The 21318-nt window shown below is 34.0% G+C and overlaps 1 protein-coding gene across 1 annotated transcript; it reads left to right on the top strand.

Annotated features, from left to right (window-relative positions):
* Window positions 1–1702: 1702 nt before the first annotated feature.
* Window positions 1703–7780, top strand: LOC125865585 (uncharacterized). Its single transcript, XM_049545785.1, has 3 exons — window positions 1703–1837; window positions 5752–5944; window positions 6046–7780. Exons 1-3 carry the CDS (start codon window positions 1820–1822, stop codon window positions 7572–7574), a joined length of 1740 nt encoding a protein of 579 aa, XP_049401742.1. The 5' UTR covers window positions 1703–1819; the 3' UTR covers window positions 7575–7780.
* Window positions 7781–21318: the final 13538 nt, after the last annotated feature.

Raw genomic sequence — 21318 nt, 5'->3', positions numbered from 1 at the left:
CTTTTTGTTTATGAGGAGGACCATGTAACTTTTCTTCTGTCGAAATAATCTCTTATGATTCAAGGCCGGCTCTATGCTTGCAAAAATAAGGCCTTTGCCTTAGGCCCCAAATTTTGGGGGCCCCAAATTTTTGTCAAGAATAAATTATGTGTTAAAATTTTTATAGAAAAATTAATTATTTATGATAAAAAGTATAATTTTTTTAAAAATAAATTATTTTATCCACTTTAACATCTTTTGTACTTTGTTAAAAATAATAATTAACAGTGAAAAGTGTTGAACAAAGTGAATTACGAATTCTTTTTTATTTCTTTTTAAATTTTAGTTTCAAGCATTACTCTAAGCATATTAAAATGAGATAATACCAAGTCATCAACTTTTTGAGTCAAATTCTATGATTCTAAACTTCTAACTCTTATCTTTATTTAATATTTATCAACTTATTACTTATATCATTATGTTAACAATGCATATAATAATTGTCTCACTTAAAGGATGTTTTTCAATGTTGTATTGATAAAATCTTACCTAAAACTAGTAACTCAAAAAACAATATTAAGTACTAATAGTTTTCATCTTAATAGTGTAATTTTTTTTTTTTGAATAAATACGTATATGAAGTGTATTTATATTTTAGGCCGTGAATTGAAATTTCGCTTTAGGCCCCAATTACGTTGAGCCGCCCCTGTTATGATTCTTAGTAATTTAATAAAAGAAAATGACATTTTTCAAAATCACTCATTCGAAAAAATAAAAATGTCTTTTAATGCCACAAGCACATTCTTTCAAATTTATTCCACGAGCACATTCTTTCTATTTTATTTCGAAAATATTTATTTTTCTAAATTTGAAATGAATTTAATTTTAACGTCTTATTTTTATTAATAATGATAATATTTCATAATAACATAACATGGCTATAAATTTCAAAATCTTTTTTTTTTTCAAAAAGCGTTACGTGCCCAATCAAATAGGTTAACATAAATTTAAACATATGGGGTAAAAACACAAGTAATTATGTTGTTTAATTCAAGGGTACAACTTAAACATGTTGACAACTTAAAGAGTACTATTATATTATAGATAATTGAATTTAACTGGTCATATTAGCTCACGACTCACGTACATTATTTTGTTTGGTTTTAATTAGTGAACAATGAATTGGGTGAGAGCAATGAAATTTTTGGTTCAACGAAAATTAAAAATACTAGATATCCTAGTCTCTCCACGATAAAAGATGATATGTATTGATAAAATTAGGGAAAATGCATAGATTCCTTCCTGAACTTGTTCTGAAAAGTCAGTTACACGCTTAAACTATTATGACGATCTATTACACACTTTTACTATTTAAAAGTGAATTTATTTACCCCATGGGACGTGTAAATGTGTGTAATAAATAGTCATAATAGTTTAAACGTGTAACTGATTTTTCGAAACAAATTTAAGAGGAAATCTATGCATTTTCCCGATAAAATTAATCAACTACTCAAAAACTGATCCAAACAACAGTAAAAAGGTATAATCCCATATTAAAGGTTAAAAAGTAAAAAGGCATTAGCCGTATAGATTATTATTATTATTATAATAATAAGAGGACAGGGGCAGACAAGATGTTGAATTGATTAATAGAATGCAAAGCTGAAAATGATAAGCAACAAAACCTTCCCCAAAATCAGCTTTAAGTGCTCTGAAAAAGGTATAATCCCATATTACCCCCTTCTTTTTTCATTAACTTAATCACAACACCTGCAGATGAAACTACAAATGTAGCTCAAATCTTGTATTGTGTGAGAGATCTCGCCGGACGCCGGTGGCCATGGCATACCTTATCCAGGTAAATAATACACATCCAATCTTTTCTTCTATAAATGGATTCATATCATCGCATATACATTGTTTTTCACATTAATTAATTAATACTCAATCTACCTTACACTCTTCAGATTTTGAAATTTAAACAAGTCTATTTTTTATGTAATTTTTTCATATATTTTTTAAATATTTTAAATTATCAATTATTATGATTTATATACTTTCATCTAGTTTATAAATGTATAAATTTCATTTTAAAAAATTTGAAAATTTCATAGATAGATTCTAACAAACTATTTAACTATCAAAAAAATGAAAAATATCAGTGTAATTTGATGCAATGCAACCATAGTATAAACAGAATAATTTTCATTTTTCGATTGACGGAAGTAATAGTGATGTTAATGTTATCCTTCAGCTCCACCCTTTTTTAGGACATTCCATGCCCTCAGGATGAGGACACTGCTCAATCACGATTGATGGGAATATACTTTTTGTCTCTATATTTTGTGCTGCTCTTTAGTTTACTAGGCTTATGTTTATATTTTTTTTAATTATAATATTTGCATAAATTATGCTTGGATATGACTGTAATTGCTAAAGAATTTATGTCCCATTAAATAAAGCAGAAATTAGAGAGCAATCCATTTTTTTTGAAAAAATGTGCAAATTTGTGATTTTAAATCCCACATCTCCATTGCTTTGGAAAAAAATCCTTGTTTTAGACTGCTAATTCATACTCTTTTAGTTCATCTTTACTGGTTCATATACTAAAAATAGTTGTTAAATACTCCCTCTGTTCCATTTTATATGTCATCCCTTTCTATATATAGTTGGTCCATAATACTTATCATTTCATAAAATCAATGCATAAATTACCATACTCTTCCTTTTTTACCTTTGTGAGTTATTAGCCTTGAAAATATACATTTGACCAACTTAGAAAAGCTAAGTAAATGATTCATGTTCATTGGTTAAATTAATTAATCAAAATAAATATTTTCATATTCATTGATTGAAAGCTTGATTCCAAAAAAATTAAATAAGGACATAAGAGTAAAATTTCATTATTTCTTAATACAAGTGCAAAGTAAAAATATGACATATAAAATGAGACGGAGGGAGTAATATTTATTCAATTTGAAAAACTAAGAGGTAATTTATATATTATCCTTACTATAAAATATTATTATTCAATATTTGATATATTTTCAAAATATTAAATTTAATATATTCAAAGAATAATATAATAATATTATTCCTATTATTTGTTGTTGCATAAAAATAGTTATTTTCAATTGCATATCAAAAGATGACTAAATTTGACCACAGGTCCGAAAAGTGGATAGCAACAAACTTTTTTTGTGGCTTTCTTAGATACTTTCTTGTTTCGTGTATTTCCATATTGTTTTTTTTTTAAAAAAAAGAGTAACTTGTGGAAATAATTTTTTTTTTACTGATTTAACATTAATTTCAAAAGAAAATTTGGTATGAATAAGTAAAATATAAGGTTTTATAAAAGAGATGGAGAAAATAATACTCCCTTTCTTTCATTTTACTAAGAGCAACTTTCACATATAGCAAATATAAAAATTATATTTGTATGTTATAGCTATAGTTTGCATAATTACGCTCCATAGCAAATTTTATGTTTGTTATGGAGCTTTTGATTTGTATAATTCGCTAGATACATCCAATTTTATACAAATTGTTTAGTTTTTTATACATTGTAATTTGTATGATAAAAATTTATATTTGTATAATTATAAGTGTATATAGGACGAAAATATATGTATTTGTATATACATTTTTCTCTCGCTTTATGCAAATACAAACACATTTTATACATTTATATACCGAATGGGTAATTGTATATTGAAAATGACTAATTGTATACCGAATCAGATGAAAAAAAATGGAATGTTTGCTACGAATTACAAATAAAATAAACTATGACTATAACATTTAATTTGAATTAATAGTTTGCTATTTTATACAATTTTTCCTTTTATTAGTGGCTTCTAGAGGTATCAAAATTGATCCCAATTATAGGCAATTCACTCAATTTGTTCATATTTTTTAGAGCCCGCTTGGATTTGCTTAAAAATAATAGTTTTTAAGTAAAAAATAAAAAGTCAAACTTAAATGACTTTTAAATCAAAAAATAAAAGTAGGGGAAATCTACTTTTTGTTTCTGATTTATTTTAAGTCATTTTTTACCTTGTCAAACACTTCCTAACTTATTTTAAGTCATTTAAAACTTATTTTAAGTTACTTTTTAAATTTGTCAAACACTTTCAGAAGTCAAAAACTGACTTAAAATGAGATTTGATTAACTTTTAAGTCAATCCAAACACCCTCTAAAGGATGGGCTTAAGATAATTCGAATTGAGTTCAATCTCAATCCATTCAAGTCATAACCCATTTTAAGAGAATCTTCAATTGAATCTAATTTAATCTCTAATTTCAACCCATGTTAAGACTCTTTATTTGCATTGAAGTAATGTATTTTCCTATATTAAAGGTATGAATTACTATTTATTTTATATCTTTTAAGATTTATCTATCAATTTGTAACTTTTTTTTTAAAACAAAATCTTGAGTTGAAAGTCAGTGTTTATAAACTTAAAGAAGAATATATTAAAATTATGGGCAAATTATAGAAATCACATACTTTTAAGGCAAAATTACAATCTATCCCTTAAAAGTTTATAATTACAGAAATTTCATAAAAGGAATACAATAATAGAAGTGTTCATACATTAATCTGATGTACGAGATACAATAATATAAGCGCTGATACATTAATCTGATGCGCGAGATACATTAATCGTTAAGTAAGATACATTACATTTTATACATGATACACTAATTTGATGTACATTTTATACATGATACACTAATCTGATGCGCGAGATACACTAATCTAATGCGCGAAAATGAGGAATTTTGGAGATTTGTAAAACTTATAGGGGATAATGGTAATAAATAAACTAAAGTGTGGGATTTCTGTAATTATTTCTAAAATTATTGAGATTAAGTGAGTCAAATTGGGGCGGGTCAAGACCCAACCCATTTGATTCCAAAGTAAACTTGAGCGGGTCAGAACCCAACTTAATTTCAATTTCAACCCATTTTAATATCTCCAATTTCAACCCAAGCCACCCATTTGACACCCCTAGTCGCTTCTCAAGAGTTAAACTATATAAATTTTAACCAACATTTTTAAGATCTATTTTTCATCATATTGACATGAGAAAAATAGTAACTTATACTATTTTTTATATAATTTTCAATCTTTTAAATTTAAAATATTGAATTATTTTAATTCAATTTAACTCCGAAAATTAGTTAAGTTGAGTGGTGTAAAGCTAAATTTGAAAGAAGGAAAGGAGAGTATATATATAATGAGTAAACGAGTGATGAAGTAAGTATGACAAAAGAATTGTTACAAAGTTATTGACATAACCACACGCTAGTGTATATTATTGATTATCTTGTCCAAAAAAGGAAGAAGCATAATGTGTTTATTGTTATTACCGTTTCATGCTTCCAACTTTAAAAGAATATGACGTACGAATTTTAAATATTAGCTTTAAGTAATCCAACAACCTAACTTGAAGACTCAACAAAAAGTTATCCAATGCCATACTGTTGCTGTTAGTCAATTTAACTTTGCATATTAGTAAATTGGTAATAAGTAATGACTAATGACCTTTTGTGTTATGCTACTTTGCATTTAGTAGTGGAATTTGTGCACCTTTTGAATATTTCTCTAGTTGTTAAATATGCTAATTGTAACTGCAAAAAAGTGAAGCAGAGATATTGTTGCTTAATTTAAAAACTGTTGAGATTTAGCTCTCCGATCCCTTGTACGTCTTAGCTGATGTTTGGAAATTTTTGTATAAGTATCGCTTTACGTTGTCTCAACTGCAGGATATGGTTATCTCTTGTATTATTTTAGTGTTAGCACTTGCTTTAAGAATCAGTTGTTCAAATTCAACCATGGGAGGAGGCAACTTAAATGCAACATTTTTAGTGGATAATGTTGCTTCAACAAAGAACATCATGTCACTCTCTATTGATAATGCCTTTCGCCTTCCTTCTCCATTGCCCACTTGGCCTTCAGGTAGGTACATACTTTCTCAAATTCAATCTTGTAATCCTTTCTCATGATTAGTATTTGAATCACTTGTTAATTGTCCTCCAGTTCATGTCCAATAATTTCAGGTGGATGCTTTGCAAGTGGATTCATTGATCTTGGAGGATTACAAGTGTCTCAAATATCATCCTTAACTAAAGTTTGGTCTATCCATGAAGGTGGACCAGATAATCTTGGAGCTACATTCTTTGAACCATCAAATATACCAAATGGATTCTTTATGTTTGGTTCCTATACCCAACCAAATAATATTCCCCTTTTTGGATGGACTCTTGCTGGGAGAGATACATCAAGAGGTACGCTGAAGATGCCAACTGACTACACCCTTGTATGGAGTAGTCAGAACTTGAAAATCAAGCAGGATGGTGTCGGCTATATCTGGCTGCCAATACCTCCTGAGGGTTATAAAGCCATAGGCCATATTGTCACGACCTCGCCTCAGAAGCCTTCTCTGGATAAAGTCCGTTGTGTTCGTGATGATCTCACTGATGTATGTGAAAGTCATGATTGGATTTGGGGCACCAATGGCTTGAATGTGTACTCATCGAGACCTAGAGACAGAGGAGTGCGAGCTTTAGGAGTGGCAACAGGTGCTTTTATGGTTCAGAACAATGGAGCTGCAGAGTCATTAGCTTGTTTAAAGAATGTTAAATCTGATATATCTGCGATGCCAAATTTGAAACAAGTTAAGGCATTGGTTCAAGCATACTCTCCGCTGATTTACTTTCATCCTGATGAAGAATACTATCCCTCATCAGTGACTTGGTTTTTTCAGAATGGAGCATTATTATATACCAAAGGACAAGAATCTTCACCTGTAGGTATTCATCCCACAGGTTCAAATCTTCCTCAAGATGGTTCGAACGATGGTGCTTACTGGCTGGACCTCCCGATTGATGATGCTGCGAAAACTAATGTCAAGAACGGAGATTTACAGGGTGCCACAGCCTACTTACACGTTAAACCAATGTTTGGTGCAACATATACTGATATTGCTGTGTGGCTATTTTATCCGTTCAATGGACCTGCAAAGGCTAAACTCGAATTCATGACCATTTCCTTGGGGAAAATTGGAGAGCACGTTGGTGATTGGGAACATGTTACATTGAGGATTAGCAACTTCAATGGGGAGTTACAAGGTATATACTTTTCACAACACAGTGGAGGGATTTGGGTACGTGCCTCTCAGCTAGAATTTCAAAACGGTAACAAACCCGTGGTGTACTCATCGCTGCATGGACACGCTGCTTATCCAGAACCAGGAAAGAATTTCCAAGGGAGTGGAGATGTAGGAATCAGAAATGATACAGGAAAGGGGAAGTTGATGGACACAGGAACAAACTTCTTAGTAGTAGCAGCAGAATACTTGGGTTCAACAATAGTGGAGCCAGTATGGCTTAATTATGGAAGGGAATGGGGTCCAAAAATTAGCTATGATATAGCAAAAGAGCTGAGGAAAGTAGAAAGATTTATGATTGGGAAACTGAAGAAAGCTATTGAGAAAATAGTGAGAGATCTACCAAATGAGGTTTTGGGTGAGGAAGGACCAATAGGTCCAAAGTTTAAGGACATGTGGAGTGGTGATGAAAGGGGTTGAACATTGATATCCACAGGAATTTGCTTTGACCCAATATTTTTCTTATCTACTAAGTCATTTCTCTCAAAACAAGTAAATTTGGTAAGACAGTAATAACAATGAAGATTTCTCAAAAGTATTTCATTCTCTCTGTATCCTCATAATAAATTAAGTACATATTCTTTAGGCTCTGTGACTATCTATTATTTCGTTTTATGCGACTATCTATTGTTCATGTATTTTATTTGTAGTATTATTTTATTATTGTATTGTAATGTTACTATATGTTGTTTTGTTACTATAGATTGTGTATTATACTTCCAATATGTCTTTTCCTAGTTTGTCTCTGTCTTGAGCGGGGATCCATTGAAAACAATCTCTCTACATCACCACTAAGGTAGAGATAAGGTCTGCGTACACATTACTCTCCCATACTAACAAATCCCACTATGTGAGATTACATTGGGTATGATGCCTACCAATATATAATGTGTCATTCCCTGAGCCTACATCCTGGACGTGGTCAACACTCGAGAACCATTGTTGATTCCCAAGCGAACCCTTCGCCTGACTGACTCAAGCATATATAAGCTTTAAAACATAATTTAAATTAATAGTCTCAAAACTTCTCAACTGAAACTATCTCAAATAGTTTGAAAACAACAATAGTTTGCAAAAATGGTTCGGAAAGGAAATACTGAAAGAATGCTCTACACTGTCTATCTATGACGCCTCTATAGTTCAATATGAATGTCGGGACAAGACTCACGATTCCTCAAAACTACTAAATTGAAAGACAAAATGGAGACCCCGGAATGCAAGGAGGGCTCACCAAAAGCTGTCTAGGAGTGCAAGTGATCTCAATGTAGCGCATGTTGATGATCCTGAACACTTGTATGTGCATCATTAGAAGATGCAAGTCGAATGACATCAGTACATTGAATATACAAGTATGTAATATAACCGAAGCGAAATAATTGAACTGAAGAGACTAAAATAATACTCTGCTGAATGCAAAGCATAAACAGAGATAAGATCATTTAAAACTTCACAAGTAAAGATATGAAAACTCATTGAACTGTATGTAAAAGTATAATAGAAATAAAATAAAAGTACTCTTTACTTTAGTAGGGCGTTTCTCTAACCGACAACCATCACTATGAGCCTCATGATGATGCAACGTCTCTGCCACGCTGCCACGCTGTCAGAACTATCCTATACCTTGTCAGGATATAGAACAAACTCAACTCATGGATCCACTACAATGGTCTGCTAAAAGGCAGTGAGGAGTCTCCCGGAAGTCAGGGTGATCCTAACCAACACTGGCTACGTGGTTTATGGAGAATGTGAGTTGTCAGACCTCTTCCCCATATCCGTGCTCAATACTACTCCCAAAATATATAACTCAATGCTCCTAGAGACATAGGCTATAACCTTACTATTATGCAACAACATACAACCAATCCCTACTTTAGATGCATCATAGTAGACGACAAAACCCTGTGTACCCTTTGGTAGGGTCAACACTAGAGTAGTAGTTAACCGAGTTTTCAATTTTTGAAAGCTTTTCTCACAAGCTTTAGACCATTTAAACTTAGTTATTGTCTTTTGAGTCAACTTAGTCAATAGGGATAAAATAGATGAAAACCCATCGATGAACCTTTTGTAGTAAGCTGCCAACCCCAATAAACTCCTTATATTAGTTGGGGATGGTGGGTCTGGGTCAATTCCGCACTGCCTCAATCTTTTAAGTGTCGACTTGAATTTCTTCGCCAGACATGATATGGCCTAAGAACGCCACAGATTCAAGCTAGAACTCATACTTAGAAAACTTGGCATATAACTCTCGATCTTTAAGAGTTTGGAGGACTATTCTGAGATGACTACATGATCCTCCTCATTCCTCGAGTAGATCAGGATGTTGTCGATGAATACGATAACAAACATATCTAGAAATTCCTTAAATACTCTATTGATGAGATCCATGAATGCTCCATGAGCGTTAATCAAACCAAATGACATAACAAAGAACTCATAATGACCGTAATGGGTCATGAATGTTGTCTTCGGGATATCACTTTCTTTCACTTTCAAGTGATGATAGCCTGAGCTGAGGTCTATATTCGAGAAGCAAGTGGCACCCTAAATTTGGTCGAAAAGGTCATGAATTCTAGGAAGGGGATACTTATTCTTTACGATGGCCTTTTTCAAATGATGGTAATCAGTACACATTATAAGGAACCATCTTTCTTTCTCATGAATAAGACCGGAGCGCCCTAAGGTGGGACACTTGGTCAGATAAGAACCTTATCAAGAAGATCTCTCAATTACTCTTTTAACTTAGCTGGAGCCATTCTATATGAACGAATAAAGATGTTACAAGTATTTGGAAGGATATTTATTCTAAAGTCTATTTCCCTTTCAGGAGGGACTCCGAGAAGATCGTCTGGAAAGGCCTCTAGGAACTCACTCACAAATGGGGATGACTTAAGAGGTGGTTTCTCAACACTAGAGTCAGTAACTCAGACTAAGTGATAGATGCACCCCTTAGAGACTACATTTTTGGGCTTAAGGTATGAGATCAAACGACCCTTAGGGACTGCTGAATTACTCCTCAACTCTAAAACTGAGTCATGAGGGAACTGAAATTTGACTACTCGAGTTCTACAATCGATTGAGGCATAACAATCATAATCCAATCCATACCTAGAACGACATCAAAATCCACCATGTTTAATTCAACTAAATCATCCATGATGTGTTTATGATAGACCGAGATGGTACAATTTCTATAGACTCTTTTTGCTAGAATAGACTTAGCAGTAGGTTTACAAACATCGAAAGGTTCAAGAAGTTGTTTGGGGAAAGTCTCGAACCTCATGGATACGTAAGGATTTACAAAGGATAAACTCGCACTTGGATCAAGCAAGGCATAAAACATCAACAGAAAACACTTTGAGCATATTAGTGACAACATCTGGCGAGTTCTCCTTGTTCTAGCGACTAGACATCACATACGAATGGTTTACACCTCCGCATGTTCCTATTCTCCTTGGAGCAGCCATGTCTGCTGGAGGTGCTAAAGAAGACTGGGCCTTATTGCCCCCATTACCTTGCTTCCCCTTTGGGAAGTCTTTCATAAAGTGATCCGTCTTACCACAATAAAAGTAGCCATTTGAGCCATTACGACATTCTCTTGGGTGGTTTTGCCACACTTAGTACAAGTAGGCGTCCAAGTAGCCCCTTGTACCACACTACCTTGAGACTGAGTAATTGGGCCTTAAATTCTAGAAATTCTAATTCTGGCAATCATTTCCGTTCCGTGGTGAAGGTGCACTGGTGGATGATAGGGCAGGTCCATACGACCTTTTTTGAGAACATGAACGATTCCTATTCCCAGTCTTCAGTTGGCCAGATTCATGGTTTTCTTTCTTGGTCCTCTTGTTGTGAAACTCCTCTATGTCCTTCAAAATATCCTCCTCCACCCGATGAACATGAATCATAAGCCTAGCTATCTCTATGTCCCCTATCAACATAGCAATCTTACCCTCGTTATTCAATATAATAGTCCAAACACAAACAAACTCGTTCTACTCCTCATATTTGCCACTGAGCATAGTGAGATAGCTGAATGAACTTGAGGATGTACTCTTGCACACTCATAGACTCGTGCTTCCAGTTGAGGAACTCTCTCACTTTTGCTTCTCTTAGTTCCTAGGGAAAATAACTCCCCAAGAATGGATTCTCGAAGAACATCCAGCCTAAGGGTGGTGCATCTTCTCCCCTAGTCTTCTTGCACTGATCGTACTAGATCCTAGCAACACCCTTGAGCTGATATGAAGCGAACTCCACACGCTCTGCATCAACAACATTCATGACTTCAAATACTTTTTGAACCTCTTCTATAAAGTTTTGTAGATCCTCATTGACCTTTGACCCAATGAACTCAAGGGGGTTCATTCTCAGAAACTCTCAAACTCTAGACATATTAGCCATATTCGGATGGCCCGCTCCTTGTATACCAACCTCTGATGTCACAACTTGAGTCAACATCTCGGTGACATTCTGAAACACAATATTTGTGATGTCACCTTGAAGAGGTTGCACTACTGGTGCATTAGGACCTTCTCGTTCGTCTTGAATTCTCATTCCTCAATTAGAAGGAAGCTCTCAAACAGTTCTTCATGGATGCATGATCTGGAAAGATACACATAAGCATGAATTAGAAGAAACTCTCATAGAGTTAAACTCTATCGCACGAACAAGAGTATGAAGAAAACAGACAACTCCTAATATCTTGTAGTTTCCCTATTATAGATGTGGCATGCATCACACTGATAAAAAAGACTCTACTAGACACAACTTAATAGAAACTCTAGGAAACTTGAACTCTGTGCTCTGATACCAAGTTTGTCATGCTTCAAGTCTACACCCTAGATGTGCCTGACACTCGAGAACCATTGCTGGTCCCTAAGAGAACCCTTGTCCTGGCTGACTACTTAGAGGAAGACTATATCAAGCAAACATACGCTTTAAAACAAAATTTAAATTGATAGTCTCAAAGCTTCTCAAGTACAACTATCTCAGATAATCTGAAAACAATAATAGTTTGCAAAAATGGTTCAAAAGGGAAATACTGAAAGAATCCTCGACACTATCTATCTTTGGAGCATCTATAGTTCAACATGGATGTCAGTACAAGCCCACAACTCCTTGAATCTACTAAACTGAAAGACAAAATGGAGTCCCCCAGAATGAAAGGAGGGCTCACTAAAAGCTCTCAATGAAGCGCGTATTGATGATCTTAAACACCTTTACCGGCATCATAAAAAGATGTAGGTCGAATGAGATCAATATATTAAATATACGAGTATGTAACATAGTGAAGTAAAATGACTGAACTGAAGAGACTAAAATAATACTCAGCTGAATGCAAAGCATAAATATAGATAAGATCATTTAAAACTTCACAAGTAAAGATATGGTAACTCGCTGAACTATATGTAAAAGTATAATAGAAATAAAATAAAATTACTCTTTACTTTACTAGGGAGTTTCTCTAACGACAACCATTACTATGAACATCGCGATGATACAACGTCTCACCCACACTGTTAGAACTGTCCTATAACTTGTCGGGTTATATAACAAACTTAACTCATGCACCCATTATAAAGGTTTGCTCAAAGGCAATGAGGAATCACTCAGAAATCGGTGTGATTCTAACCCATGATGGCTACGTCATTTATGGGACATGTGATTTATCTGAACTCTTCTCCATATCGGTACTCAATACTACTCTCAAAATAAGTAACACGATGCTCAAGTAAAAATACACTTTCTAGGTTGAGATAAGTTCTAAAAAGGGACTCTTTAAGAGGTAATTACTCTGTAATAACTCTGTCTGAAAAACTCTTATAATTTTATGAAGTTAGTTCTTTCTTCCTCCATGTAAAAAATATACATTCGTAAATCATTTAGTTCCCTTAAACTCAACCATAAAATGATACTTAAACTTTACTATTGAACTCACGTTTTAACTTCCCAAAATCTATTTAAGGAAAAATGTTTGATCAAAAGATTCACAATAAAAACTTAGTAAATGGGATTCATGTAGGAATATAAACATGAACAACAACTCAAATATCTTAATGCATAATATATAACAACTCATAATCAAGAATTTAGAACTCGAAATCAATAACATAACTCATCTCAAGAATTCTCAAAACTAAGGGTATAACCCTATATTTAGCTTTTACTGACTGAATTTAGATGTAGGACGTGAGTTTGAACTCAGTCAATCACTATTATTAGCCCTACATACCTAGAATAATAAAGTTCGCGACGAAACTGGAAGAACGCTTGAAATCCCTACCTTTTTCCGCTTGGATCCTTGCTCTAAGACTTGGTAGCATTAATTAGAGTAATACGGTCGATTAATACTATTTACAACCTTATTTAGGTGTAAAAACATTGGAGTTTAGGCCTAGAAGGGGTGGGAAAAGAGTGAACTACCCCTCTAAAAAGCTGTGAAAAGCCTTCCACAGGGCCATCTACGGTTCCTGGTTTGATCTACAAAGCGTAGATCCCATCTATGGAATTCATCTTGAATTTTAAGGCTTATAATTTTATTCTACTAGTTCAAACTATGACCTGTAGAAATCCAATCCATAAGGGCTCAAAATTTCATTTTACGGGTCCAAATACGACCCATAGAAGTTTCTACGGACCGTAGATCCAATTCATAGAATTCATATTGAATTTTAAGGCTCAAAAGTTCATTTGGTATAAACTACAGCCCGTAGAAGTTTCTACGGGCCGTAGATCCAATCCGTAGAGTTTACATTAAATTTTAATGCCTCAAAATTTCATTCTACGAGGCCAAACTATGACTTGTAGAAGTTTCTACGATCCGTAGATGGTTCCGTAGGAATTGGAATTCAAAATTTAACTCTTTGATGTTTTTCCACGAGTTGATAGAAGGGGTCATAGTTCAATCTATGACCTATAGAAGGGATTCGTTGTTTGCTGACTCAGAAAACTTTGGTATGGTAGTCTCTGGTAAAATGTTCATAACTTTTTTCTCCGAACTCAAAATGAGGTAAACTTTGTGGTGTTGAAAAGAGGACTCATCAAAATTCAATGTAATAGCTTATGAGACACATAATTAGTTATGTGCCAAAAGATATGATCGTTTGAAGTTGACCTAAGTAGAATCTTATGTCAAAAGTTAATCGGTAAGGAAACTTGCAACTCAACTTTGTGCTAGGAGATTCTTGTGACCTTAATTTATTTCCAATTCCATTTCCACACTATATAATTGACCTTAACACCTAAGAAAAATTTAAGAATCACTTGATACGACCTTACACGCAAATGAAGAACGGTTTTGGACCTTAGCTTAGAAATTTTCAAGGCGTTACATAATGTTTGTTCAGATTCTACTCCTGCACTTTCATTGAGTGGAAACAGTGATCTAGAGGCGCCTTCAAGACCCCTTTTTTAGAATTTCTATTTTCATATATGAGGGTGAGCTACTTTCATCCAGGCTGTCACAAATCCTCTTCATTTTGAAGTCTTTCTTTTCAAACATTGAAACTATTATTTCTCATTTTTTGTTGCTACTCTTCGACGTTTTTAGTTTGATGTATCTTTCGTATCTATCTATCTATCTATCTATGAGACCTAATTTGTTGTACACCTCTCAATTCTACTCTAATGATTTGAACCATTTGTCTTACTTGTATCAACTTGGGTTGAGTGATATGTTACTTGTTCATATATGTTAAGGTTCATTCCTAAGTGTGAGAAGTGCATCAGATGCAATTTAAGGTCATAAGGAAATTCTAAGACCAAGTTAAGTTCAAAACTTCTCTGTTGATTGAGTTTTGACATAAGTTCATATGAGGGTCAACTTTGAACGACCATATCTCTCAAAAAGTAAAGAGTTAGGTGGCCCACAACCTATCATAGTAAAGGTCGATAAGTCTCCTTTCCAATGCCACTTACCTATCATCAAATAGAGATCAGAGTCAAAAGTTATAATCATTTTAGTTTTGTAAGACATTCTATTTTTGTTAGGCATTTCTCTGGCATCGAACAATTCTAAACCGGCGAAACACTGATATAGAAATGGTAGAAGAAAAATTAATAAATTTTCTATTTTGAACATGGATTTCACTAGCGTTAATAGTTTTGGATATGCGTTTCACTGGTCAAACACCGGTTGGGCAAAGGGAAATCATTTAAGTCAGTTCTAGTCTAATGTATCTCACTTTTAGTCATTCTTTCATGCCTTAGAAGTGATTTTCTCTCCTCCTCTCCTACTCCTTCGTCAAGGTAGGTCATTCTCCATGGATATCAAGCTTTCCTACTCAAATTCCTTCATCTATTCATGAACCATTGATGAAAATCTTATTCCTTGGTCATTTAGGGGTTTCAAGAAGATAATTAAAGAATCTCAAGAAAATGTTTCTTGATTATTCGTCTTCAAGTTACGATTCTTCATCAAAATTTGTGGAACGTTTATGGTATATAGGTTATAGCTACATGTGGAAACACCTTGTTCTTCGCCATGAACTACGTTTTGTTGAGTCCAATGAATCCCTCATGAAAGAATTAGGGTTAGGACAAAACCCCATATTTTTGAATTGTTCTTAATTTTTTTTGAAACTCCAAGAACTCTCCATAAAATTATTTCAATTTCTTGATAATTCGTTTACCCATGAGATTTTAAATATTTTCTACATGAAATTACGAATGATTATTGAAAGAAGAATGTAATACCCAAAAAATCTCTAAGCTACGATCCGAACCATTCTTCATAGTTGTATAGGATTGTACGGAATGATTCTTAATTGTGCATATAAGCTAAAATCAGGTATTTAGTGTGGGAGGATTTAGAGATACATTAAGATAATAATAATCCTCTAACACAAAGTTGAGTTGAAAGTTTCCTTATCGGCTGAGTTTTCATATAAGATTTTACTTCGGTCAAATTTGAATGACTGTATCTCTTATAATATGGAGATTTAGGTAACCCATAACCTATCAAAGTAAGGTTCTATGAATCTTCTTTCCGATGCCATCAAGTTTGCATCATTCCGAGTTTGGAGTTGAGAGTTATGGTCATATTACTAAATGATCCAGTGTAGTTCCGTTTAGGACAACGAAAAAATCCTAAAAAAAGTAATTTTCTGGTCCTTATACCACTAGGAAAACGTTAAAATGGTTTTTCCAAATTCTAAAAAAGATAATTTTATTTTCCTAAACAATCATATTTCCATCTTTAAACTCCTCGTTCTACTCTCTCAAACCCTAAGAAAAAATTCTAAGGAAAATCAAGCAAAAAGGGTCAAATGCCCCCCAATCTATTACCGAATTTCCAATTACATACTTAAGCATCACGGGGTCCTATCACCCCTGTGAACTCTTTTAAAATAAAAAAATAAATCCTAAATGCCGAATTGGCTAAGAAAGTGCATTCCACTCTCTTTAAGAGACTCAAAAGAGAGTAAATAACCACGCCCACACTTCTCCTCCTCCTTCTACTTCTTCTTCTCCTCCTTCTACTTCTTCTCCTTCTACTTCTTCTACTTCTCCTTCTCCTTCTCCTTCTACTTCTTCTACTTCTTCTACATCTTCATGTTCTTCCTCTTCCTCTTCTTCATTTTCTTCCTCTTCCTCCTCTTCCTCTTCCTCTTCCTCTTCCTCTTCTTCTTCTTCTTCTTCTTCTTCTTCTTCTTCTTCTTCTTCTTTTTCTTCTTCTTCTTCCTCTTCCTCTTTCTCTTCCTCCTCTTCCTCTTCCTCTTCCTCTTCTTCTTTTTCGTCGTCTTCTTCTTCTTCTTCCTCTTCCTCTTTCTCTTCCTCCTCTTCTTCTTCCTCTTCCTCTTCTTCTTTTTCGTCGTCTTCTTCTTCTTCTTCTTCCTCCTCCTCCTCTTCCTCCTCTTCCTCTTCGTCTTCCTCTTCGTCTTCGTCTTCGTCTTCCTCTTCCTCTTCCTCTTCTTCTTCTTCTTTTTTTTCTTTTTCTTCTTCTTCTTCTTCTTCTTCTTCTTCTTCTTCTTCTTCTTCTTCTTCTTCTTCTTCTTCTTCTTCTTCTTCTTCTTCTTCTTCTTCTTCTTCTTCTTCTTCTTCTTCTTCTTCTTCTTCTTCTTCTTCTTCTTCTTCTTCTTCTTCTTCTTCTTCTTCTTCTTCTTCTTCTTCTTCTTCTTCTTCTTCTTCTTCTTCTTCTTCTTCTTCTTCTTCTTCTTCTTCTTCTTCTTCTTCTTCTTCTTCTTCTTCTTCTTCTTCTTCTTCTTCTTCTTCTTCTTCTTCTTCTTCTTCTTCTTCTTCTTCTTCTTCTTCTTCTTCTTCTTCTTCTTCTTCTTCTTCTTCTTCTTCTTCTTCTTCTTCTTCTTCTTCTTCTTCTTCTTCTTCTTCTTCTTCTTCTTCTTCTTCTTCTTCTTCTTCTTCTTCTTCTTCTTCTTCTTCTTCTTCTTCTTCTTCTTCTTCTTCTTCTTCTTCTTCTTCTTCTTCTTCTTCTTCTTCTTTCTATTCTTCCTCTTCCTCTTCTTCCTCCTCCTCTTCTTCATCTTCCTCCTCTTCCTCTTCTTCCTCATCTTCTTCCTCTTCTTCCTCTTCTTCTTCTTCCTCTTTTTCCTCTTTTTCCTCTTCCTCTTCTTCTTCTTCCTTTTCTACTTCATCTTCTTTTTCTTCTTCCTCCTCCTCTTCCTCTTCCTGTTTCTCTTCCTCTTCCTCCTCCTCCTCCTTCTCCTTTTTCTTCTTCTTCACGCTTTTGCTTTATTTATATTTTTCGTTACAAATTTCTTCAGGAATTCTTCATTATAATCCTCTCTTACCCATAATCAAAGAAACTTTAAATAAAGTTAGTCATCACTCCCAAATCAAAGTAATAAAATAAAAAATTTAAAAAATCTATTTTTTTGCTTGAACCCATATCAAATAAAGAACAAACTTTTCAGTTTCCAACACCTTCACAAGCTTTTCTCTCAAACGCTCACTCTAATTTCACATTCTTGAATTTAACCACAAATTGGGGTATCTTCAAAACGGGGAATAAAAAATTCAACTGGACCATAATATATTTTCCAGTTAGATTAACTTCAATATTTTAATTTTGTTTGCTACTCTCACCAATCTTAAGTAAAGAATGAAATTAAGTTGAAATTTTTTGTTATTCCCATATACTACTTTTGGTATATCCCTTCAGAATCCCCCAACATTAGTAAAATGTGTAGAAATGGAATATGAGAGAAATTGCGGGGAATATGATAAAGATACTGTCCATGAAGGCTTTTACTTGTCGGAAAAAAATTCACCATATTTTCTCTTGCCGGAATGTCAATGGATGAGAAGTGGGTTTGATAATGGTGATGTTCTTGATCATAATGGAAGGTTCATAATGGGGCACATAATAAAATGTGTTTCATTCTATCTCCTTTTTTGAAGCCTCCTTTTAATTGAGCTATGCATGTAATATTTTCTTCAAAGAGGACTATGGGTACCTTGACATCACACTTCAAACCACATATTTCTTTGATGAAATGTATCACTGATCTCAACCATACATATTCTCTACCTGCTTCATGAATAACTATTTTCTCAGTATGATTTGAAGAAGTAGAGACAATGGACTTCTTGGTAGATCGCCATGATATATCAATACCTTCGTATCTGAACAACTAGCCTATTTGAGTTTGAGCTTTATGTAGGTCATAAATAACTTGTATGACCAACAAGATGTGCACTATCTTTGTTAGTATAAAATAGACGAATATCATTGGGTCCCTTTAGATATCACAATGTATGTTTAATTCCGTTCCAATGTCTTCGTGTAAGGGAAGAACTATATCTTGCTAACAAATTAACATAAGATGCTATGTAAGACCTCGTAGTACTAACAAGATACATAAGTGCACCAATGGAACTAATATAATGTACTTCAGGACTAAGAGGTTCGTCATTCTCTTCTTTAGGTTGGAACAATCTTTACTCACTTCAAGTGATCGAACAACCATTGTAGTACTTAATGGATGTGCTTTTTCCATGTAATATTGTTTCAGAAATTTCCCAGTATAGGAAGGTTGATAGACGAAGTCCCCGTTTGCTAATTACTCAATTTGCAGACGAAGACAAAGTTGTCTTTCCAAGGTCTTTCATCTCAAATTCTTTCTTTAGCTATTCAATTATCTTTTGGACCTCTTCTGGAGTTGCAATGAGATTAATGTCATCAACATAAACAACAAGAATAAAAATCCTGATGTTGTTTTCATGAAAAAATATATTGACAAATGAAATCATTTATATAATCTTCTTTTATCAAGTACTCACTGAGGCGATTATACTACATGTGCCTTGATTTATTTAAGCCATATAATGTCTTTTGCTATCTGATTAAATACATTTTCGGAGATTTTGAACAATATGCTTAAGGCATTTTAAATTTTTCTGGGACTTTCAGATAAATTTTGTTATCAAGTGAACCGTAAAGATAAGTTGTAATTACATCCATCAAATGTATTTCAAGATTTTCATGTACAACTAAATCAATGATATATCAAAAAGTTATTCCATCCATAGTCGATGAATTTGTTTCTTCGTAGTTGACTCCGGGTCATTAAGAAAATCCTTGTGCAACAAGGCGTGCCTTGTATCTTACAATTTTATTTCTCCAAATTCTAAAAAAGTTAATTTTCTTTTCCTAAACAATAATATTTCCATCTTTTAACTCCTTGTTCTACTCTCTCTAACCCTAAGAAAAAATTCAATGGAAAATCAAGCATAAATGGTCAAATGCCCCCCCCCCCCCCAATCTATTACCGAATTTCCAACTACATACTTAAGCTTCACGGGGTCCTATCACCCCTGTGAACTCTTTTAAAAGAAAATAAATAAATTCTTAATGCCGAGTTGGCTAAGAAAGTGCACTTCACTCTCTTTAAGAGAGTCAAAAGAGAGTAAATAACTACCCCCACACTTCTCCTCCTTCTTCTACTTCTTCTCCTTCTACTTCTTCTACTTCTCCTTCTCCTTATACTTCTTCTACTTCTTCTCCTTCTACTTCTTCTACTTCTTATACATCTTCCTCTTCTACTTCTTTTTCTTCCTCTTCCTTTTCTTCCTTCTTCTTCCTCTTCATCCTCCTCTTCCTCCTCCTCCTCTTCTTCTTCGCCTTCTTCCTTTTCTTCTTTCTCCTCTTGTTCTTCTTCCTCTTCATCTTCTTCTTCCTCTTCTTTCTCTTCCTCTTTCTCTTCCTCTTCCTCTTCCTCCTCTTCTTGTTTGTCCTCTTCCTCTTCTTCCTCTTCTTCTTCTTCTTCCTCCTCCTCCTCCTCCTCCTCTTCTTCTTCTTCTTCTTCTTCCTCTTCCTCCTCTTCTTCTTCTCCCTCTTCCTCCTCTTCCTCTTCTTTCTCCTCTTCCTCCTCCTCTTCCTCCTCCTCCTCTTCCTCTTCCTTTTTCTCTCCCTCTTCCGCTTCCGCCTTCTCATCCCCCCCTTCTTCTTCACACTTTTGCTTTATTTTTATTGTTCATTACAAATCACTACAAATTCCTTCAGGAATTCTTCCTCTTCTTCCTCCTCCTCCTCCTCCTCTTCTTCTTCCTCTTCCTCTTCCTCTTCCTCCTCCTCCTCCTCTTCTTCTTTTTCTTCTTCTTCTTATTTTTCTTCTTCTTCTTCTTCTTCCTCCTCGTCCTCCTCTTCTTCTTCTCCTTCTTCCTCCTCTTCCTCTTCTTTATCCTCATCCACCTCTTCTTCCTCTTCCTCTTTCTCTCCCTCTTCCGCTTCTGCCTCCTCCTCCTCCTCCTCTTTCTTTTTCACGATTTTGCTTTATTTTTATTTTTCATTACAAAGCTCTACAAATTTCTTCAGGAATTCTATATTATCACCCTCTCTTACCCATAATCAAAGAAACTTTAAATAACGTTAGTTATCACTCCCAAATCAAAGTAATAAAATAAAAAATTTAAAAAGTCTATTTTTTTGCTGGAACCCATATCAAATAAAGAACAAAACTTTTCAGTTTCCAACACCTTCACAAGTTCTTCTCTCAAACGTTCACTCTAATTTCACATTCTTGAATTTAATCACAAATTGGGGTATTTTCGAAATGGGTAATAAAAAATTCAACTGGACCATATTATATTTTCCAGTTAGATTAACTTCAATATTTTAATTTTGTTTGCTACTTTCACCAATCTTAAGTAAAGAATGAAATTAAGTTGAAATTTTTTGTTATGCCCATATACTACTTTTGGTATATCCCTTCAG

The sequence above is a fragment of the Solanum stenotomum genome, chromosome 5 (genome assembly GCF_019186545.1).
Source record: "Solanum stenotomum isolate F172 chromosome 5, ASM1918654v1, whole genome shotgun sequence".
NCBI classification, from domain to species: Eukaryota; Viridiplantae; Streptophyta; class Magnoliopsida; order Solanales; family Solanaceae; genus Solanum; species Solanum stenotomum.
This window is presented reverse-complemented; position numbering and strand designations above follow the sequence as displayed.